General features: G+C 42.6%; 1 protein-coding gene across 1 annotated transcript; it reads left to right on the top strand.

The window, feature by feature from the left end:
* The first annotated feature begins 1,833 nt into the window (after positions 1–1,833).
* Positions 1,834–17,505, top strand: LOC120937803. Its single transcript, XM_040351297.1, has 3 exons — positions 1,834–1,933; positions 16,343–16,403; positions 16,512–17,505. The coding sequence occupies exons 1-3, from the start codon at positions 1,834–1,836 to the stop codon at positions 17,503–17,505; spliced, it is 1,155 nt and encodes a 384-aa protein (XP_040207231.1).
* The last annotated feature ends 3,052 nt before the right edge of the window (positions 17,506–20,557 follow it).

Below are 20,557 nucleotides of genomic sequence, written 5' to 3'. Positions count from 1 at the left end.
AATAAGGCTTACCTGTAGGTAAAAAAAAAAATATTCCCCTCGCAACTAGCCGCTGAATGCAGCAGTGCATGCGCACAGGGGATGTTTGGCTTATGGCCCGGCAGCCGACGGACCTTGCCGGGACAGAGGTCTCCCGCGCACATGCGGTAACAACGCCTCGTTTCAAGGTAAGTATTTCATAATGAGCTAGTATGCGATGCTTTTTTTCCTTTACACGTGCCATACAACCTATACAACCGCTTTAACCACTAGCCGACCAGCCGCCGCCGTTGTACGGCGGCAGGTCGGCTCGGCTGCGCGAAATCACGTAGCAATACGTCATTTCGCATTGCAGACAATAGGGGCCCCTGCTCGCCCCTGGTGCCGGCGGTCGCGGTCACTGCCGGGCACCCGCGATCGCTCGTTACAGAGCGAGAACCGGGAGCTGTGTGTGTAAACACACAGCTCCCGGTCCTTTCAGGGGGAGAAATTACTGATGTTCTGTTCATACAATGTATGAACAGCGATCTGTCATTTCCCCTAGCCAGTCCCACCCCCCTTCAGTTAGAACACACCTAGGGAACATAATTAACCCCTACCTCGCCCCCTAGTGTTAACCCTTTCCCTGCCAGTGGCATTTTTACAGTAATCAATGCATTTTTATAGCACTGATCGCTATAAAAATGCCAATGGTCCCAAAAATGTGTCAAAAGGGTCCGAAGTGTCCGCCATAATGTCGCAGTAACAATAAAGATCGCTGATCGTCACCATTACTAGTAAAAAAAAAAAGATATTAATAAAAATGCCATAAAACTATCCCCTATTTTGTAGACGCTATAATTTTTGGGCAAACCAATCAATAAACGCTTATTGCGATTTTTTTTACGAAAAATATGTAGAAGAATACGTATCGGCCTAAACTGAGGAAAAAAAAAATTTTTTTATATATTTTTGGGGATATTATTACAGCAAAAAGTAAAAAATATTCATTTTTTTTCAAAATTGTCGCTCTATTTTTGTATATAGCGCAAAAAATAAAAACCACAGAGGTGATCAAATACCACCAATAGAAAGCTCTATTTGTGGGAAAAAAAGGACGCTAATTTTGTTTGGGAGCCACATCGCACGACCGCGCAATTGTCATTTAAAGCGACACAGTGCCGAATCGCAAAAAGTGGACCGGTCATTGACCAGCAAAATGGTCCAGGGCTGAAGTGGTTAAAGACTGATAAAAACTGTGCATAGTCTTATTACTGTTGGCAAATTAAATCCTTATTCACAGTTGTGTATCTTACTTTGCAGAACATCTAGTGAATTGTATATGGTAGTGCACGGAGCCTAATGTAATAAATTACATTGGGCTCTTTTTTTTAGAAATGTAAGTTACTATTTTTTAATAAAACTGTACTAACACTTTTTGTATTAATATTTTTCTAGGGTAGTGTTTCCTTTATTTCCTCTCCTTGACTAAGTGACTTACTTGGCGACAACCTGTTCGGAGGAATGGCATTAGTGCCTATTCACACAGGGGCAACACGACTTCCAGCCTCGACTTTGCGAGACGACTTCAACACGACTTGGAGCGAATTACAACGCGACTTCAAGTCATCTCCAGGACAGGTGACTTTGCCAGTGGCCAATCAAACAATAATCAGCTCTGTGGGAGGGAGGGGTTTGCCTGAGAAAACCATTTTCTCTTCAATTGACTTTCTTGACCTTACTATCATGAAAGATAATGATCTATATCAGACCAAGACTTTTTTTAAAAAGACCGATAGGAATTCTTTTATTCCCAAAGGAAGTTGTCACCATGATAATTGGTTGAACTCGGTTCCAAAGAGCAAATTTGTAAGGATGAGGAGGAATTGCTCTACCCTGAAGGATTATGAAATCCAGGCTGGCATACTTAAGGGCAGACTTTTGGAGAAGGGTTATGACCCTGAATCTTTGGAGAGTACTTACAATGAGGTGGCTGCAATTGAAAGGAATACTCTGCTTGTGTCTGGCCCAAAACACAGTAGAGACAGACCTATTGTGCCATTTATAACTACATATTCAAGCCAGCACTATGCCATAAAAAAAATAATCAAAAAACATTGGCATATACTATCCAATGATAGAACCATAAATACTTTCCTACCAACTAATCCTCAGGTGATATTCAGAGGTGTACCCTCATTGCGGGACAAGATAGCCCCTAATGTGGTTGATCCTCCCACAAAAAAAGTGTCCTTTTTTCAGCGTAATATCAAGGGCTATCATCAATGTAGAAATTGTACAGTCTGTAAACTAAATAAGATAAAATCAAAGAAAACCTTATGTTTCAACTCTACGAGTACATTAAAAGAACACAAAATCGAGCCATTTATCACGTGTAGTACTACAGGCGTGGTGTATCTTTTGGAATGCCCATGCGGGCTACAATATATTGGCAGAACCAAAAGACCAATGAATGTCAGACTTGGTGAGCATATCACCAATATTAGATCAGGATTCCCGCAGCATTCAGTATCCAGCCACTATGACCAATACCATGAACGAAATCCTGAGGGGACCCTTTTTATCGGAATAGATAAATTTGACCCCCATTGGAGAGGTAGTTCATTGGTCAGGGAACTCTCCAGGATGGAGATGGCCTGGATTTACAGAGTCCGCACTTATAGTCCTTATGGACTAAACATAGACACTGACGTTAACGCGTTTATAGATAATGGTTAGTTTTTGTGTACTTGTGATTAACTTTTGTGAACCACTTCTGAACCTTGGTACATCTGGGCCTTGATGGTGGCTTACCCCTACAAGTTAATTTACATCCAACCCATTGGGCATATTTTTATATTATAATTTTTTTATTTTGTAATCACCGATGGGTTGCCAGCCAATGGTTATCCGAAGACTTTCGGTTTCCTGCTTGGTTAGATATATCAGAATTTAAATTTTTATATAGATAATTTTTTCTCCAAATGGATGCTTCATTTACATCCATGGGCTTTTTTTGTTGTGACCACATGAGTGTAGCTATGTTAGCACATTTTTGTTGACAATTAGCTATATTCAAGTTGTGTGGCTATTATCTAGCTTATATACAGCTTTTTCCTCTAAAGAACAATTTTTGTACTCTGTATGGGATACTTAAGACTGACATGATTCACTGAGATTCAGATATATATGATTGATATTCATTTATCTTGCATCTTGGATATTGATTGTCAGGCCGCTTTATCATGAGCTTTCTGACATCCTTTAGTATCATGCAGTTTTGTTTTTACCTTATACAACATTTTTTATCAGCATAGGTATCCATTGATAGATTATTAAAATCGATGGGTATTTTTATATATTTTTTTATATATACTGACATCTGATTCCGCGGCTCTTAAGGCTGCGGATCTATTTGTAGAAATTCACATTGAGTGGTAGCTTCCCTGTGATAATCGCTATTCCTAGCTATATGGATAGCTTGGAAGTTTATTAATGTCATACATTAAGAATTTTTCATTTGTAATTTTATTACTGGCAGGGTTCCATATTTAATATGGCGACAGATGCACGCAGCCCTGTATTTCAGAGGAGGCGGCTCCTGTTGCGATATCTGATTTTAAAAGTGGTGAGTCAATACGCCGCTTATTTTCTTGCTACACGGGCTTGTCGATGCCCACTAGCATTATATGTTTTTAATATTTACCCCATTTTTTAGTTTGGCAGCTATTTTTTACAGTTTGAGTACTGCCAGCGATCCCAACCTAAATATGGCGGCCGATGCCCGCGATCTCCAAGGTTCAGAGCTGGGCGGTCCCGGATGTTAAGTATTGTTATAAGAGTGGCGAGTCAGCACGTCGCTCGTACCCCTGGAAGAAGTCATCTGGGTGACGAAACGGCGTAGGGAGGAGCGGCGTGCTGACATCACCACGATCCACGCTGTCTACCCGGAAGGACGAGCGGACAGCAGAGCCGGCCGGCTAATACTATATATCGCACTTCTTAACTTACATACATGTGAGTGTATTACTTTTTTATATTAAACATTTTAAAACGATATCACACCATGTCAGTGTTTTTCTCCTCTGGGTTACATCTATGGAGAAAGTTGGTCTGATATAGAAGATTGGTGAAACAGGAGAGAGAGTGACAGTTTATGCAGGACCCCTATTGACCTATGTGTTTACATGCCTGATTTATTTCTTGCTCTGGTAAGCAGTTGGTACATAAGTGGTGGTGGATTTGTCATCTGATTCACAAGATTTTGCCTGGATATCTAGCTTTACCCATTCGGAGAACTTTCTGTCACTTCCTGCAATCTTCTGTGATACATCCTATATGGACTTTTTTCAGTTTTAATGCACTGGGGTTTTGTGTGCACGTAGCATAATTCAAGGTTTATGTTGGTTCAATTTGCAGCGCAGCTTTTCTTTATAAATTTTCTCTTCCTGTAAAGTTGCTTCAGTTTAGACAGTGATCCGACTTCTAAAGCAACTACCATTGAAATCAATGGGTACAAGTCGCCTAGAAGTCGCCGTAAAGTAGTACAGGAACCTTTTCTGAAGTCGGAGCGACTTCAGTAGTGTGTAGTAAGACGGCTCTCATTCACTTCCATGTAATTTCTCATGTCGAGCGACTTGGGGCAAAATGGGGCTACACAAGTCGGATCCCAAGTCACGGTAGTGTGAACGGGCTCTAAAAATAGGTAAGTAGCGAGTCTTGGAGATAAATGTTGTTTGGTTATATATGACCTCTAAACACCTGGGGAGTTATTTACAAATTGGAAAATCCACTTTGCACTACAAGTGCAAACTACAAACTACAACTTGGAAGTGCAGTCACTGTAATTCTGAGGGGAAGATCTGAAATGAGCTCTGCTGATTTTATTATCCAATCATGTGCAAGCTAAAGTGGTGTTTTTTATTTTCCTGGCATGTCCCCCTCAAATTTACAGTGACTGCACTTTCAAGTGCACTTTCAAGTGCACTTTGCACTTGTAGGGCCAGATTCACGTAGACTAGCGGCGGCGTAACGTATCGTAGATACGTTACACCGCCACAAGTTTTCATCGCAAGTGCCTGATTCACAAAGCACTTGCAATGAAAACCTACGCTGGCGGCCTCCGGCGTAAGCCGCGTAATTTAAATGGGCGTGTGCCATTTAAATTAGGTGCGCTCCCGCGCTGGACCTACTGCGCATGCTCCGTTTCTAAATTCCCGCCGTGCTTTGCGCGAAGTGACGTAATTATTTTGAACGGCGACGTGCGTAGCGTACTTACGTATTCCCGGACGTCTTACGCATACAACGTGAGTTTTTAAATTTCGACGCGGGAACGACGGCCATACTTAATACAGCACATACGTGTGCTGTGTAAAGTTAGGGCACCCAAAACGACGACTAACTTTGCGACGGGAAACTAGACTAGCAGTGACAGAGCGAACGCGAAAAACCGTTGTGGATCGCCGTAACTCCTAATTTGCATACCCAACGCTGGTTTACGACGCGAACTCCCCCCAGCGGCGGCCACGGTACTGCATCCTAAGATCCGACAGTGTAAAACAATTACACCTGTCGGATCTTAGGGATATCTATGCGTAACTGATTCTATGAATCAGTCGCATAGATACTCTGAGAGATACGACGGAGTATCTGAGATACTCCGTCGTATCTCCGCTGTGAATCTGGCCCGTAGTTTGCACTTGTAGTGCAAAATGGATTTGCCTTTAGTAAATAACCCCCATTGTCTATAACTATTTGATATATACAGTAAACATAGATTTCCAGCTGATGGCCTTTGTTAACTGAAAAATTTGTTGGAATTCATATGTAACTGCTGTTTTCTTTATTTGTGGTCAACAATTTAATTCAGGGAGTTATTTACAGAAGGCAAATCCACTTGGAAGTGCAGTCGCTGTAAATCTGAGGGGTAGATGCGAAATGAGGGGAAGCTTTGCTGATTTTATCATCCAATCATGTGCAAGCAAAAATGCTGTTTTTTTTATTTTCCTTGCATGTCTCCCTCGGATCTACAGCGACTGCACTTTCAAGTGCACTTGTAATGCAAAGTGGATTTAGTAAATAATCCCCTCAGACTTTAAAGAAAGTCAGCATAATGAAAACTTTGATTCTTCTACAGGTCGATGTACTATTTCCTCTTTCACCTTTTCATATTATTGTAAATGCATGTTGACAAAAAAGTATATGATAATCAATTATGATTCCTATCCTGAAGGACAGGTTTGTTATCTGGCATGTGGGTAAATATAATCAGAAAATGACTTGTAGACTGCACTAATAAGCATCTGTTATACTGTAGTAAATAATTGATATCACATTTATTACTGTCAAGCACCTAAGAAAACTGGAATGGTTCTTGGCATTTTTCATTTGCACTTTCAGCAGGCCAGTAGTTTGTCTAACACAGGCGTGTCCAAAGTCTGGACCGTGGGCCAATTGCGGCCCGCGTTCCGGTTTAATGCGGCCTCACTGGTAATTTGGATATATATATATATATCTTTTGTGGCCTCCCAATGAATCCCAGAGCATGGCGCTCTGGGATTAATTTGAGGGCCACAAAAGATATATATCGTATTTATCGTTCTGGCAGCCTCGGAGGGGACAGGGAGGGGGTGGGACAATTAGCCGTTAGATGACATACAGGAGAATCTCCTATTTACTCTGCGACCTCTGTAATAGGAAGTCCTGTCTCCTGGACTGGCATTGGATGACTGTTCTGTATAACATAGGAGGTGGGATTTTGTATTAAAGAGGCCTCTGTGTAAACAGGAGATTCTCCTGTATATAATCTGTTGGTGCCCATTCATCCCCCCTCCCTGTCCCCTCCTAGGCTGCAGATGGGCATGGATGAGGCTGCACTGATGGCAATGGGGAGGCTGCATTAATGGCACTTGTGAGGCTGCATTCAAAGGCTGCATTCATGGCAATGGTGAGGCTGCAATCATGGCAATGATGATGCAGCATTCAGAGGCTGCATTCATGGCAATGGTGAGGCTGCATTCATGGCAATGATGAGGCTGCATTCATGGCAACCTTCAGCCAGGCCTTCGCTGACGTCAGCGGCTGTATGCAAAGTGAATATCTCCTAAACTGTACAGGTTTAGGAGATATTTATTTTACCTACAGGTAAGCCTTATTATGTGAGAGTTTGCCAGGAAGGGAGGTGGTTGAGTCATAAGAGGGTCAATGAGAAATGCAGAGCTGGAGGTGTGCCTCTGTGTAAATCTAGGAAGTGGACAAGCAGCAGCTTCAGCTGCCCACAGTTAAAATGATTGAAGCCAGACTCAGTGGAGGGAGATTCTGCAGCATATTTGGTAGGTACAGAATCACAGTTTATATAAAATAATATGCAAAGTGGCTGGAGGGAAGCTTCAGAATGGCAAAGATGTTTTTATTACAAACTATGTGAGCAGACTGCAGTTGCTCTTTAAAGATGCCTCTGATGCTGGCCTGGGAATAGTCTTGCGGCAGTAAATCAATACAGGAGATTATCCAGTAGTATACCTCAGCCAACAATCAACTCCTGCAGAGAGGAACTATTTAAGAGCAGAAAAGGGATGTCTGCCCATAAAGTGGACACTAGAGTCATTAAAGGGTCACTTAAGGAATTATTTGTTTAGCTAAATAGCTTCCTTTACCTTACTGCAGTCCTGGTTTCATGTCCTCATTGTTCGTTTTTGCTCTGATGTTGCTGTAATCTTTCTCTGTTCTGAACACTTCCTGGTTGTCTGTTTCCTGATGACCACAGTACTGGGAGATTCTAGTTTCATTTTCCAAACCATCACTGCTCTATGGCTCTGTATAGCACAGAGGCAGGATAACATGCAAAAACGAAACTAGAGGTACATTATATGATTGATTTTTATCTATTTTTAATCCATTTTAAAAGGAATCAGTTAACTATTATGTCTCTATACCCTGTAAACAGTCATTTCAGCAAAAAGAAAAATTTCCTTTACAACTCCTTTAAGGTATTGAAGTTGATTTACTAAAGGCAAATAAGGTGTTTAGGCACTTTACAAAACATTGTATAGGTATATTTCGCAGAGCTTTGTGAATGTGGTGAAATTTCCCTTTTGCATTGCATGTTATTGTAAAAATATGCAATCGAGTACAATGAAAATAAATGACTAAAAAAAGCATTTTTGCTTGAATATGATATGATGATAGAAATCAGCAGAGCTTCCCCTCGTTTACCAAGTTCTGGGGAAAAATTCAGTGCAAATGAAATTAGCCAATACATTTCCTGGATTTTGCCAAGAACAATGTTCAATTCAAAATGTTTTAAGCATGCTGCTACTTACTGTTTTGATTCATTAGCAATAAAAACAATTACCAGATGCAGACAGCTTTTTTTTTCCAAATAACAATTTCTAATAAAAAAAAACATGTTGATACCAAAAATCCATGTGATATAAGCATAAAAACAATCTGCATAAGAATCTGCATATATGCAGCAAGAAATTGCCAAGACTTGAGACAAATTTACTTTAAAGAAAGCATATGATGATTATGTAAAAATGTACTAACTTTATTGTGATCAGAATAAAAAAAAAAATACAAATCCTTTTTTTTTTTAGTCAGCTAAATATGATATAATGCATACTAATAGTATGCTGTCTTCTATCCAGCCAGAAGGTGGTGCTCTTTTATTCCCCTTTACACATTCAGTTATCATAGTGTCAGGGATCGGATGGGAGACTGATTTGACGAGGTCGGCCTCTCTTATATCTCCTGTTCTGGCTCCGCTGAAGGTGAGACAGAGGAAGCCGAAGAACAAGAGGGACACAAGTGCCTGGAGCAGGAGGCTTGGCAGGGTTCAGCGGCCTGGAGTAGACTGTGATGAGCTGAGCAGGAACAGGAAACAGCCAGGCAGGTAACCGAGAGTTAACAACAACCAGAAACATAGACAGGAGCAAGGTCTCTGGGATGGCCAGGTTCGTCAGCAGGCGGACAGTGAGGCACCAAATCATAGACAGAGCCAGAGTCAGGAACGGAGCTGGGTCAGAGATGAGCAACAGTACAGGAACAGAACACAGAGCCAAGGTCAAGAGCAAGCCGGGTCTAAATACTGGGAGGACACACAGGATCAGAGAATGATTCAGGAACACGGTTGAAGATCAGTCAGCAAAGTCCAGACACCCTTTAAATAGGCTGTCTGGCGCCAAGGAGAATTAGGCTCGTACATGTGCGTGCGCTCGTGCGCATGCGCGCGCCTGTTCGCCGTTCTATGGCAAAGGCTATGTGCTTGTGCATGTCTGTGTGCAAAACGTCTCACAGGGATTTCCTGACACTTAGCTTCCATCTGTGTTGGAAGTATACCATTGTTTTCAGAACTCCAAATAGTCATCACAGCAGTGACCCATTTATTATTTTGAGGCCTCGTACACACGACCGAGAAACACGACCGAGAAACTCGACGGGCGAAACACATCGTTTTCCTCGTCGAGTTCCTTGGTAGGCTTGTCGAGGAACTCGACAAGCTTGCTTTGCGTACACACAGTCAAGCCAAAATCTCCTCGTTCTCAAACGTTGTGACATACAACACATACAACGGCAGGGGAAGTTCGATTCCACTGGCTAAACTCTTGGGGCTGCTTTTGCTAATTTCATGTGTTTGCGTGTTAAATAAAAGTTTGGTAAGAGACGATTTGCACTTTTCACTCTGTTACAGCTTGAAAAATGTGTTATTTCCATTACAAATGCTACTTTTACTCCCGTCTCATACTTTAATCTGAGCAAGCGCGGGTTTCTTAGCATACAAACGTTCGAGTTTCTCGTCGAAAACCAGCCCGACCAGGAACTCGACGAGCCAATTTGAGACTCCCGTCGAGGAAATAGAGAACTTGCTCTCTTTTTGGCTCGTCGAGGTTCTCGACAGTTTCCTCGACAAAAATGTACACACAACCGGTTTCCTCTGCAAAAAAATATCTCCCAGCAAGGTTCTTGCTGGTTTTTGCCGAGAAACTTGGTCGTGTGTACGAGGCCTAAGTCTTAAGACCAGACAATAGGAGAAGCAAAGTAACCTTTTTGCTCTCCCTTTAGCTAAGCCATAGTGATACCTGGGCATTATTTATCATATCTAATATTTCTGTTTTAAAATTAGATTTCAACTTAAATGTAAGATGGAATGGGCAATCTAGTACAGTAAGTCAGGTTTCATATATCACTATTCCAATGTCCCTAGAATTAATAGCCATAGATGAAAAGGGTAATGCCTATCTTTAGTGCCCATTTTCTTTTGATAGTATCAATTCTCTAAGATTTCAGGCCACATTAATAGCAGCATTTTCTCTATTCATCTTACTATAAGAAATTGTTACTTTTATCTGCATGTCCTTTTTAGTCACACTGAAAGGCTAGTTGTCATTGCTGAATCTTAACTGAGTCATTGTGACATTATTTTCTGTACATCATGTAAGGACTCATTCTTCTCAGTTTCAAATCTCTCTATAAAGGCATCAATGACCATTTAAGCAGTTTGTGGATTCAAACAGTTAATTTAAAAAAAAAAACGAAAGAGAACAAAACTTAAAGAAAAGTCTTCTTTTTTTTAATTGCTTTAAACAGCATGTTGTAAATAATTGTTACTACACCTTATATTTTTAGAAGAATCTAAATCCAACATTTTCTAAAACGTGTACATCTTTTCTGCTGACTGCTTTTCATGGCAATATTTTAAAATATTAAGACCCCTTTCACACTGGGGCATTTTTCAGGTGCTTTAGCGTTAAAAAATGTGCCTGTAAAGCGCCTGAAAGAAGCTGCATCTGCAATCCCAATGTGAAAGCCTGAGTGCTTTCACACTAAAGCATCTGAAAAACTCCCCAGTGTGAAAGGGGTCTTAGCGTTAAAAAAAGTGCCTGAAAGAAGCTGCATCTGCAATTCCAATGTGAAAACCCGAGTGCTTTCACACTGAGGCGCTGCGCTGGTAGGGCATCAAAAAAAGTCCTGCAAGCAGCTTCTTTACAGAGCTTTAGGAGCGTTGAATACACCGCTCCTAAAGCCCCCTTCCCATTGAGGGAGCTTTTTTTAACGCCAAAGCGCCTGAAAAACTCCCCAGTGTGAAAGGGGTCTTAGCGGCGCTTTACCAGCGTTTTTCGGGCGCTGGCAGTGTGAAAGGGCTCTGAAAACACTCAGGCTTTCACATTGGGATTGCAGATGAGGCTTCTTTCAGGTGCTTTACAGGCTTTTTTTTTACCGCCAAAGCACCTGAAAAATGCCCGAAAAAACACCCCAGTGTGAAAGGGGTCTTAGTGTAGGTCTGCAATACCATTTTATTTCAGTATGGGTAATGCAAATTGATGCAGAAGAAAAAAAAATGCATTATATATGGTGAAGAAACAAGGTTGTACTACACTGGGTAGTGACATGGCGGACTTTCAATATGGTGCACTGCTGTGTGCAGAATAGTGGGTTTATATAAGCTTACAGACATCAGAGCTTTGCCTAACTATGTGCAATCTCATTGTCCATTGGTTATGGGGACATGTCTCAGCTTTGAAGTTAGAATGCAGACCAATAGAACTGAAAGTTGGAACCCTGTTTGTTTGTCTACTGAGCTTTCATTTTAATTAATGCTAGATTGTAAGCTCTAACCAGCAGGGCCCTCTGATCATTCCTTATTCCGTATTAAATTGTATTGTAACTATAATGTCTTCCCTGATGTTGTAAAGCGCTGCGTAAACTGTTGGCGCTATATAAATCCTGTATAATAATAATAATAATAATAATAATAATAATAATGCGGTTATGTATTAATTCCACTCCTAGACCACGCAAAAAAAAAAAACGTTGTAGTTAGTTACTATTCATAATTGTAATCTTTCGACCCTAGATACCATCAATCCCCCTGGCCAATGAGCTATAAGAGATGTGGAACATGAATGCAGACCTAAAGTAAAAAACTGACTTATGCCTTGTACACATGATCGGAATTTCCTATGAAAAAAGTCAGACAGAATTTTTTCATCGGATATTCCGACCGTGTATGGACCCCATCAGACTTTTTTCTGTCGGAGTTAAGAAATAGAACATGTTTTATTCCGATCGTCTGTGTGGAACTCCGACGGAGAAAAAAACATGCATGCTCAGAATCAAGTCGACGCATGTTCGGAAGCATTGAACTTAATTTTTTCTCGGCTTGTCGTAGTGTTTTACGTCACCACGTTTTGGACCGTCGGAATTTGGTCTAACAGTGTGTATGCAAGACAGCTTGAAAGGAATTCCGACGGAAAATTCCATCGGAGGCCCTGCCATGAAGCCGAAAGCTGTCACGGCCGGTTTAGCCCAGAGTGGCAATGGAGGCGCTGGCAGAGAGGAGGGGGAGAGGAGTGAAGCTCTGGGTCAGCAGCTACACTTTTTGTAGCTGCTGACTTTTAATAAAAATTAAAAGCCTGGAACTCCACTTTAACATGCCTAGTGATGAACGATTAGGTGCAATGTAAAAAAACATTAAAATGTGCACTAAAATCCATGGCGCCATGTTTTGATTTGTTTCTACTGATTTAATCATCAAGCAATAAAGCACACCAAAATATAAAGGTGGGAATGGGCACTGAACAACTTTGTAATAGCAGTCATTGAAGCAGAAGTCAATCCACGTTTTAAAGCGGGAGTTCACCCGAAAAAATGTTTTTAACCTTAGATTGATGCTCATTTTGTCAAGGGGAATCGGGTAGTTTTTTTTAAAATCGAAGCCGTACTTAACGCTTTAGAGAGCGATCTTCTCCGCCGCTTCCGGGTATGGTCTTCGGGACTGGGCATTCCTATTTGATTGACAGGCTTCCGACGGTCGCATACATCGCGTCACGAGTAGCCGAAAGAAGTCGAACGTCGGTGCGGCTCTATACGGCGCCTGCGCACTGACGTTCGGCTACTTTCGGAAAATCGTGACGCGATAGATTCGACCGTCGGAAGCCTGTCGAAAGCCTGTCAATCAAATAGGAACGTCCAGTCCCGCAGCCCGGAAGCGGCGGAGAAGATTGCTCTCTAAAACGGTAAGTACGGCTTTGATTTTAAAAAAACTACCTGATTCCCCTTGACAAAATGAGCATCAATCTAAGGTTAAAAATTTACTTTTCGGGTGAACCTCCACTTTAAGCTGATACCTACATGAGCATGCATGCAGAGGCCATAATAGAACATAAATAAGCCAAGGTTCAAGTAGTTAATAAAAGTCTACTCATGTGGTAATGTTCTATTAAAGGGGGAAATAGTATTTGTAAAATCTAGGAAGGAAAGAACTTAGTGATAATTTATCTGAAAAACAGAATAAACGTTTACATGCAATTTATTACGTTTTCAATACTAATCTTCTTAAAGGGGTGGTTCCCCTAAAAATAAACTTTTAACATTGCTTTTCCCACATTAATTACGATTAGAATCGGCTGGTTTTATTAAAAAAAAAAACGTCCGTCCATACCATTTGCTATATTCGTTCTCACCGCCACTTCCGGGTACGATGCTGGCGGTGGGCGTTCCTAATTGATGGACAGGCATCCGACCGACGCATACATCGCGTCATGAGATGCCGAAAGAAGCCGAACGTCGGTGCGGCTCTATACGGCGCATGCGCTCCGACGTTCGGCTTCTTTCGGCATCTCGTGACGCGATGTATGCGTCGGTCGGATGCCTGTCCATCAATTAGGAATGCCCACCGCCAGCATCGTACCTGGAAGTGGCGGTGAGAACGAATATAGCAAATGGTATGTACGGACGTTTTTTTTTTAATAAAACCAGCCGATTCCATTTGTAATTAATGTGGGAAAAGCAATGTTAAAAGTTTATTTTTAGGGGAACCACCGCTTTAATATTCATAGAATGACCTCTCAACCAAAATTTCCTGGAATCCCTAGGCAATGTAGGCATTATTTGATCCTACTTGTACTAGTCGGGTCATCACTGAAATAAACAAATGAGTGACTGGTTTGCAATAATTATTCACAAGCTCTGCACTGCCCTAATCTTCCGTACGGAACTGCTCATTCTGTAAAATTCCAACATTGCTCATAATCTCCCAATAGAAGTAGAACATCCTTACAATATGCATACTAAACTTGATTTGTTAGAGGCAAAAAACACCTTGAGAGAGTATGTTTATTTGTGCTAGTACAGTGTTATACACAACCAGCAATTATTTTTTAGAATGACAAGTAGATCCTGGCCTTCAAAGCAAAACATTCCAGAGTTGCAAAATGAAACATGATCGACAGGTTATAACAAGATAATGCAAGAAACACATTTCTAAAATAAATAATGACATGTACAGAAAGACAACTTAGTGGAATGGAAACATGGCATGGATTACCTATTTTACTTTTATGTCATTTTAACACATAATTATAAATAGTATAGCTGAGTCCATGCTAAACAATGGATAAATGAAATTACATATACTTTACACTGTAGTTGGTTTTTACAAATCAAGATCGCAAGCCTGGCCTAGCCACTATCACTTTAAAGAATCAGTAAATTGGCAAGTCTAAAAAATATGATATTATAGTTTTTGGAGTTAATGATGAGATAAATAACCCAATGGTGGTTTATACTGTATAGCCTCGTACACACGACCGAGGAACTCGTCGGAAAAGACACATCGTTTTCCTCGATGAGTTCCATGTTAGGCTTGTCGAGGAACTCGCCAAGCTTGCTTTGCGTACACACGGTCAAGACAAAATCTCCTCGTTCTCAAACGCGGTGGCGTACAACACATACAATGGCAGGGGAAGTTCGATTCCACTGCTACAACCCATGGGGCTGCTTTTGCTAATCTCATGTTACTGCGTGTTAAGTAAAAGTTTGGTAGGAGACGATTTGCACTTTTCAGTCTGTTACAGCATGAAAGTGTTATCTCCATTACAAATGCTACTTTTACTCCTGTCTCATACTTTATTCTGAGCATGCTCGGGTTTCTTAGCATACACACGCTCAAGTTTCTCGTCGAAAACCAGCCCGAAGAGGAACACGACGAGGAAATTGAGACTCCCGTCGAGGAAAAAGAGAACTTGTTCTCTTTTTTTCTTGTCAAGTTCCTCCACAGTTTCCTCGATGAAAAACGTACACACGACCGTTTTCCTCGGCAAAAAAGCTCTCCCACCAAGTTTCTTGATGCATTCTGTCGAGTTTCTCGGTTGTGTGTACGAGGCCTATCTCTCAGATACTCTAGTCAAGATGTCACAAACATATTTATCAGCTCAGCTCTATTGCTGCTAATACTTCCTGCTGCATGTTCTGGAATGCAAAACACATAATAAGAGAGAATATCAGTCTACCACATAAGGGCTATAGGAAGCGAGCAGTTCCAATGTCCATTCTCCAGTCTGCACAAAAAGGCCACAATACTAGACATGTGCATTCGTTTTCGTCTAATGCATTTTCGTCCGAATTTCGGGTATTTTCGTTATCGTTTTAACAAATGAAAACGAACGCGCAGAATCCGAAATATGAAAGAACCGACATAAAAAAATGCTTTCCTGACTGGCTCCATGGCAGCATACGTGTGGGTTAGCCCCGCCTCCATAACTACCCAATAGGACCCCTCCCCTATAAATCTTTAGCTGTGGGCTCTCAGCCTTGTTCCTTTTTTGTCCTCCTCCGTAGGACCATGTGTTTGGTTCTCCTACCCAAAAAAAAAATATATATATATATATATATATATATATATATATATATATATATATATATATATATATATATATATATATATATACACACACACACACACAACTCATCCTTTGATCAAGCTCGGCCAATAAATTCTCCAATAAGCCTTGTCTGTTAAGCAGGGTATGGAATGCATGGAATAGCGCTGAAGATTGGAGTATGGAGACTATTGCGCAAGACTGGTATACCTAGCGGTGCAGGTAGCCCTTATTATCTAAAGACCGGTGTGTGTCCCTGGCCGAATTGATCTGATGATGATGGTGAGCAGTATCGTTTCTTTCATGGCAGCAGTGTTTATGTGTGTAGTTTGTTTTCCTGTTTGTTTAAGTCTTTTACTTGCCCTGTGAGCGACTGGTTCCTTTGCGTTCCAGCCGCCGCTCCCTCTGACTTCCGGGTTCTGTCTGCGTTCTGCGCAGACAAACCAGGACTGAAAGTGAGGCCTGGCTCACACGCGAGCGAGGCCTGGCTAGCGCATGCGCGAGGCTCGACTCGCGCATGCGCACTGGTTGCGGCTGACGCGGTCATGGCGTCATACACCCAGCCCTTAAAGCAGAGAGAGAGACATGTGTACACTGGGGGCGTGCGTTTGTACGGCGGTTCCCGGTGTACTGTCCTGTCCACATCTAGGTAAGTGTTCTGGTGCAGTCTTGGCTAAAACCTTGCTCATGTCTCTGCTTGACGTTTTTCACTTTCCTGATTACAGTGTCTATTCAAGTCTACATGGACATCTCTCTGCCTCTCAGTGGCCAGCCCTCCCTCAACAGGTATGGCTAAGGGGAAAACCATGTTTTTCTGCACCTGCTGGGGGGGAAGAGAGTGGAGTATAGGGACATAGTGTGACTATTTGTGTCTCTTCTTTCTCTTTATCTCAGCCCTTCTAGGTCTGACCAGCAGCATAATGAGTCCCACGGTCGCAGCGGGTCTTCTAGGTCACATCACCGGCACTCATCCTCCAGACACCATAGTTCATCCAGAACTGGTCATGCTAGTAGAAGTACTCCTCATCTCTCCCCCCATGATGAAAGATTGGAAAACTCTTGCTGGGGGTGCAAGGCTTCGTTATCTATTAACAAATCCCTTTGTGATCATTGTTTCTCTAAAGTAGCCAATGAAAGGGGAGGTGCAGATAAACACCTGGAAGCTCTTGTTAAAAGGGTCGTGGATAAATCCCTGCAGGAGAGAGATACTAGAATACAGCAGGACTCTCCTGTAGACCCAATGATTCCCTTATTGGATCAGGGACATTTACATGAAGTCTTCGCAGCCACTCAGGCCAGCCAGTCGGCTGCCTCTCCTTCAGAAAGTGGTTCAGAATTGGAGGATACAGTAATAGGCTTTGATTATGCCTTAGTCCCTGCCTTAGTGAAAGCTATTAAGGAAGCCTTGAATTTGGAGGATCCAGCTACTTCTCCCCCTAAACAGAGAAAACTCTTTAAACAGCTCAACAAGGAGCGACATTACTTCCCGTTTATTACGGAGATAGGCGCCATTATTTCTAATGAGTGGAGTAAACCTGATAAGAAAGGCTCTATGCAGTCGAAGATTACAAAATTATATCCCTTTAAACAAGAAGATGTGACACATCTTGAAACTGCCCCGTCAGTGGACGCAGCGTTGATGCGTTTGGTGAAGTATGTGACCCTTCCCTTGGAAGACACAGTTTCTTTTAAAGATCCTTTGGAAAGACGGATCGATTCGGACCTAAAGAGAATTTACTTGACAGCAGGGTCCGCTTGTAAACCCATTCTGGCTATAGCAGCTGCCTCAAAAGCCTTAGAAGCCTGGTCTGACAGTGTTAATGATCCCTTTAAGAAGCAAACTAAAGGCACTACTTCTAACAGCCAGGAATCTACGAAGTCTTTTTGAGGTTGGGCCCGGCCAAGCATTTCAGGTGGGGGCTCGCCTTTCCCACTTTCGGCATGTTTGGGCGGCCTCTATTCAGGACTTCTGGACCATCAAGACGGTCTCGTCGGGCCACACTTGGATCTTCAACAGCGTCCCCAGGCTCAGGTTTGTTCCCACAAACCTTCCAGGCACAGAAGAGAAAAAACAAATCCTTTTGGCCTACGTGAACTTTTTATTAATTCAAGGCGCAGCTGTCAGTGTACCAAAAACAGAACGAGGCGAAGGCATGTATTCCCCTTTATTTCTAGTGCAGAAAAAGAACGGTACTTGGAGACCAGTAATAGACCTAACTCATCTCAACCGGTTTATTCGGAAAGAAAAATTCAAGATGGAATCTCTGTTAACCATCCAACAGTCGATCCATCCAGGGGATTGGTTAGTGTCAATAGATTTGAAAGACGCTTATTTTCATGTTCCGGTGGCAATAGGTTTTCAAAAATACCTCCGCTTCTCGGTAGGCGACCAGCACCTACAGTTCACCTGCCTACCCTTTGGCCTCATGACCTCACCCCGGGTGTTCTCCAAGGTCCTGCTAGCTGTCGTAGCCCTTCTGCGGGTGAAAGGAGTTCGTCTTCATCATTATTTAGACGATCTATTGCTACTAGCCCAAGACAGAAATCAACTGATAGAACAGAGAGATCTAGTAATTACCACTCTTCAAGAGTTCGGATGGCTGATAAATGTGGAGAAAAGTCATCTAGTCCCATCACAGACCCTAGTGTTTTTGGGTGCCCTCTTCAACACATCAATAGGCACCATCTCATTACCGGAGGAAAAAGTTACCACGATCAGAGGCAGGATCCGCAAAGCATTCGCTGCTCCTCAGCTATCTGCCCTTCATTGTCTGAAGTTAATCGGTACCATGTCAGCCACCATTCCAATGGTGAAATGGGCCCAGTGGCATACTCGTCCATTCCAGAAAGGATTTCTCCAACAATGGGTCTCCTCCAGGAAGAGTCAGCGCATCACGATCACTCAATCTATGAGAGGATCTCTTCTATGGTGGCTTCAGGGGAAGAATCTCCGCAACTGCCATTCAATTCGTCCCATCACTTGGGTTACAATAACATCAGATGCCAGCAATCTGGGCTGGGGCACCCATTGCCTTTCAGAGATAGCTCAAGGCAGATGGAGCACACCCTCTCACGGAATTGTTTCCAACATACTGGAACTACGAGCCGCCTTTCAAGCACTCCTGTCCTTCAGCCATGTATTGAAAAAATGTTCGGTGATGCTCAGGCTGGACAATACGACCGCAGTGGCCTACATAAGGAAACAGGGTGGAACTCGCAGTTGGACCCTACTTCGAGAAGTGGAACCAATTATGAACTGGGCCCAGAAGAATCTGGCCAACATCTCGGCAGTATACATTCCGGGGATTCAGAATGTTCAAGCGGACTTCTTATCTCGAGTCCAGTTGGACAACAACGAATGGTCCCTACACATAGATGTGTTCAATTGGCTTCTAACCTTGGGAATATCCCCAGAAGTGGATCTATTTGCGTCCCCGTGCAACCACAAGTTGATGAAGTATTATGCGAGGGGCAGGGATCCCCAAGCCTATGGGATAGACGCTCTCACGGATCAATGGAGATTTCAAAAAGCTTACGCCTTTCCACCAGTCCCTGTGATCTTTCGGTTCGTTCACCGGCTCAAATCAGAGAATGCGGAAATCCTCGCAGTTATCCCCTTTTGGCCAAACAGGCCCTGGTTCTCTCTCCTATCGCTCCTCAGCTATCGGGACCCAATCCCTCTCCCCCCAGACCAGATCTTCTCTCCCAAGGCTCAATATGGCACCCATGTCCAGCTCGTCTGCACCTCAGGGCGTGGTTCTTGAGAGGGGAAGGCTTAAAGCACTAGGTTGTCCAGAAGAAGTCATGTCAACCCTGCTTAACGCCAGGAGAAATAGTACTAACAGAGTGTATGAACGTATTTGGTCAAAATTTTCAGACCACATGTCGTCGAGGTCCAACCCTTCTAGCTCCCCAGAGGTTCAAGATATCCTTAGCTTCCTACAAACGGGCTTGGTCTTACCTTTAGCAGTCAGTTCTCTCCGAGTGCAAGTCTCAGCCATCTCTGCGTTTACAGGGATCTCTTGGGCTAACCATCCCCTGGTTCGCCAGTTTTTCAAAGGTGCCATTGGGCTCAGGCCCCAAAGAAAACCGAGGTTTCCCAAATGGGATCTACCTCTTGTTCTGGACTATCTTACCTCGATCAGCTCTAATCCGGATAAACCTCTTTCAGCTAGAGACCTTACTCTCAAAACCATCTTTTTAGTTGCAGTCACTTCAGCTAAGAGGATCTCCGACATAAGAAATCTGGGCTCAAAAGAACCATTCCTGACCTTCTTTCCTGACAGAGCAGTATTAATTCCCATGCTGGGCTCAAATCCTAAAGTGACATCCATTTTTCACGAAAATCAGGAAATTGTCCTGCCCACCTTTGGGTTATCTGAAGATCAAAGTGTTCATCCCCTTGATGTAGGACGCACATTAAATCTATACCTAGAAATGACAAAATCCTTCAGGCAAACAGACTTTCTTTTCATCCTTCTCCATGGAAAGAACAGAGGAAAGCGGGCATCAATCAGATCCATCTCAACTTGGATAGTTCAGACCATCCAGAGGGCATATAAAGAGAAGGGCCTGGCTCCTCCAGAGGCAGTAACTGCACATTCAACTAGGAGCATCTCGACTTCTTGGGCAGCCTTACGACATGTCGCACCTGAAGTTATATGCAGAGCGGCTTCGTGGTCTTCAATTAATACCTTTGTCTCTCACTACTGTATTGAACCGGCTGCTTTGTCTTCTTTAAGTTTTGGTTTACAAGTGCTGTCGGTGGACAGTGTTAAATAAATTTATTTTCTCAGCATTTTTGCCCACCCGGGTTTCTTTTTGTGAGTTATTTCCCACACGTATGCTGCCATGGAGCCAGTCAGGAAAAAGGAAAATTTATTACCAAATACTTACCGTAATTTTCCTTTCCTGATAGGCTCCATGGCAGCAGGAGTCCC

This window comes from Rana temporaria, chromosome 1 (assembly GCF_905171775.1).
Source record: "Rana temporaria chromosome 1, aRanTem1.1, whole genome shotgun sequence".
NCBI lineage: Eukaryota > Metazoa > Chordata > Amphibia > Anura > Ranidae > Rana > Rana temporaria.
The sequence above is the reverse complement of the archived record's forward strand: the minus strand, read 5'-3'. Positions and strand labels throughout refer to the sequence as shown.

What these genes read in the sequence shown, in the direction of transcription:
- LOC120937803 (XM_040351297.1), top strand. Translation starts at nt 1,834, where the DNA reads ATGAGGAGGAATTGCTCTACCCTGAAGGATTATGAAATCCAGGCTGGC. An exon ending in TGACCCTGAATCTTTGGAGA is followed by an intron (nt 1,934 to 16,342) that starts GTACTTACAATG and finishes TCCTGATTACAG; the next exon opens with TGTCTATTCAAGTCTACATG. An exon ending in GGCCAGCCCTCCCTCAACAG is followed by an intron (nt 16,404 to 16,511) that starts GTATGGCTAAGG and finishes TCTTTATCTCAG; the next exon opens with CCCTTCTAGGTCTGACCAGC.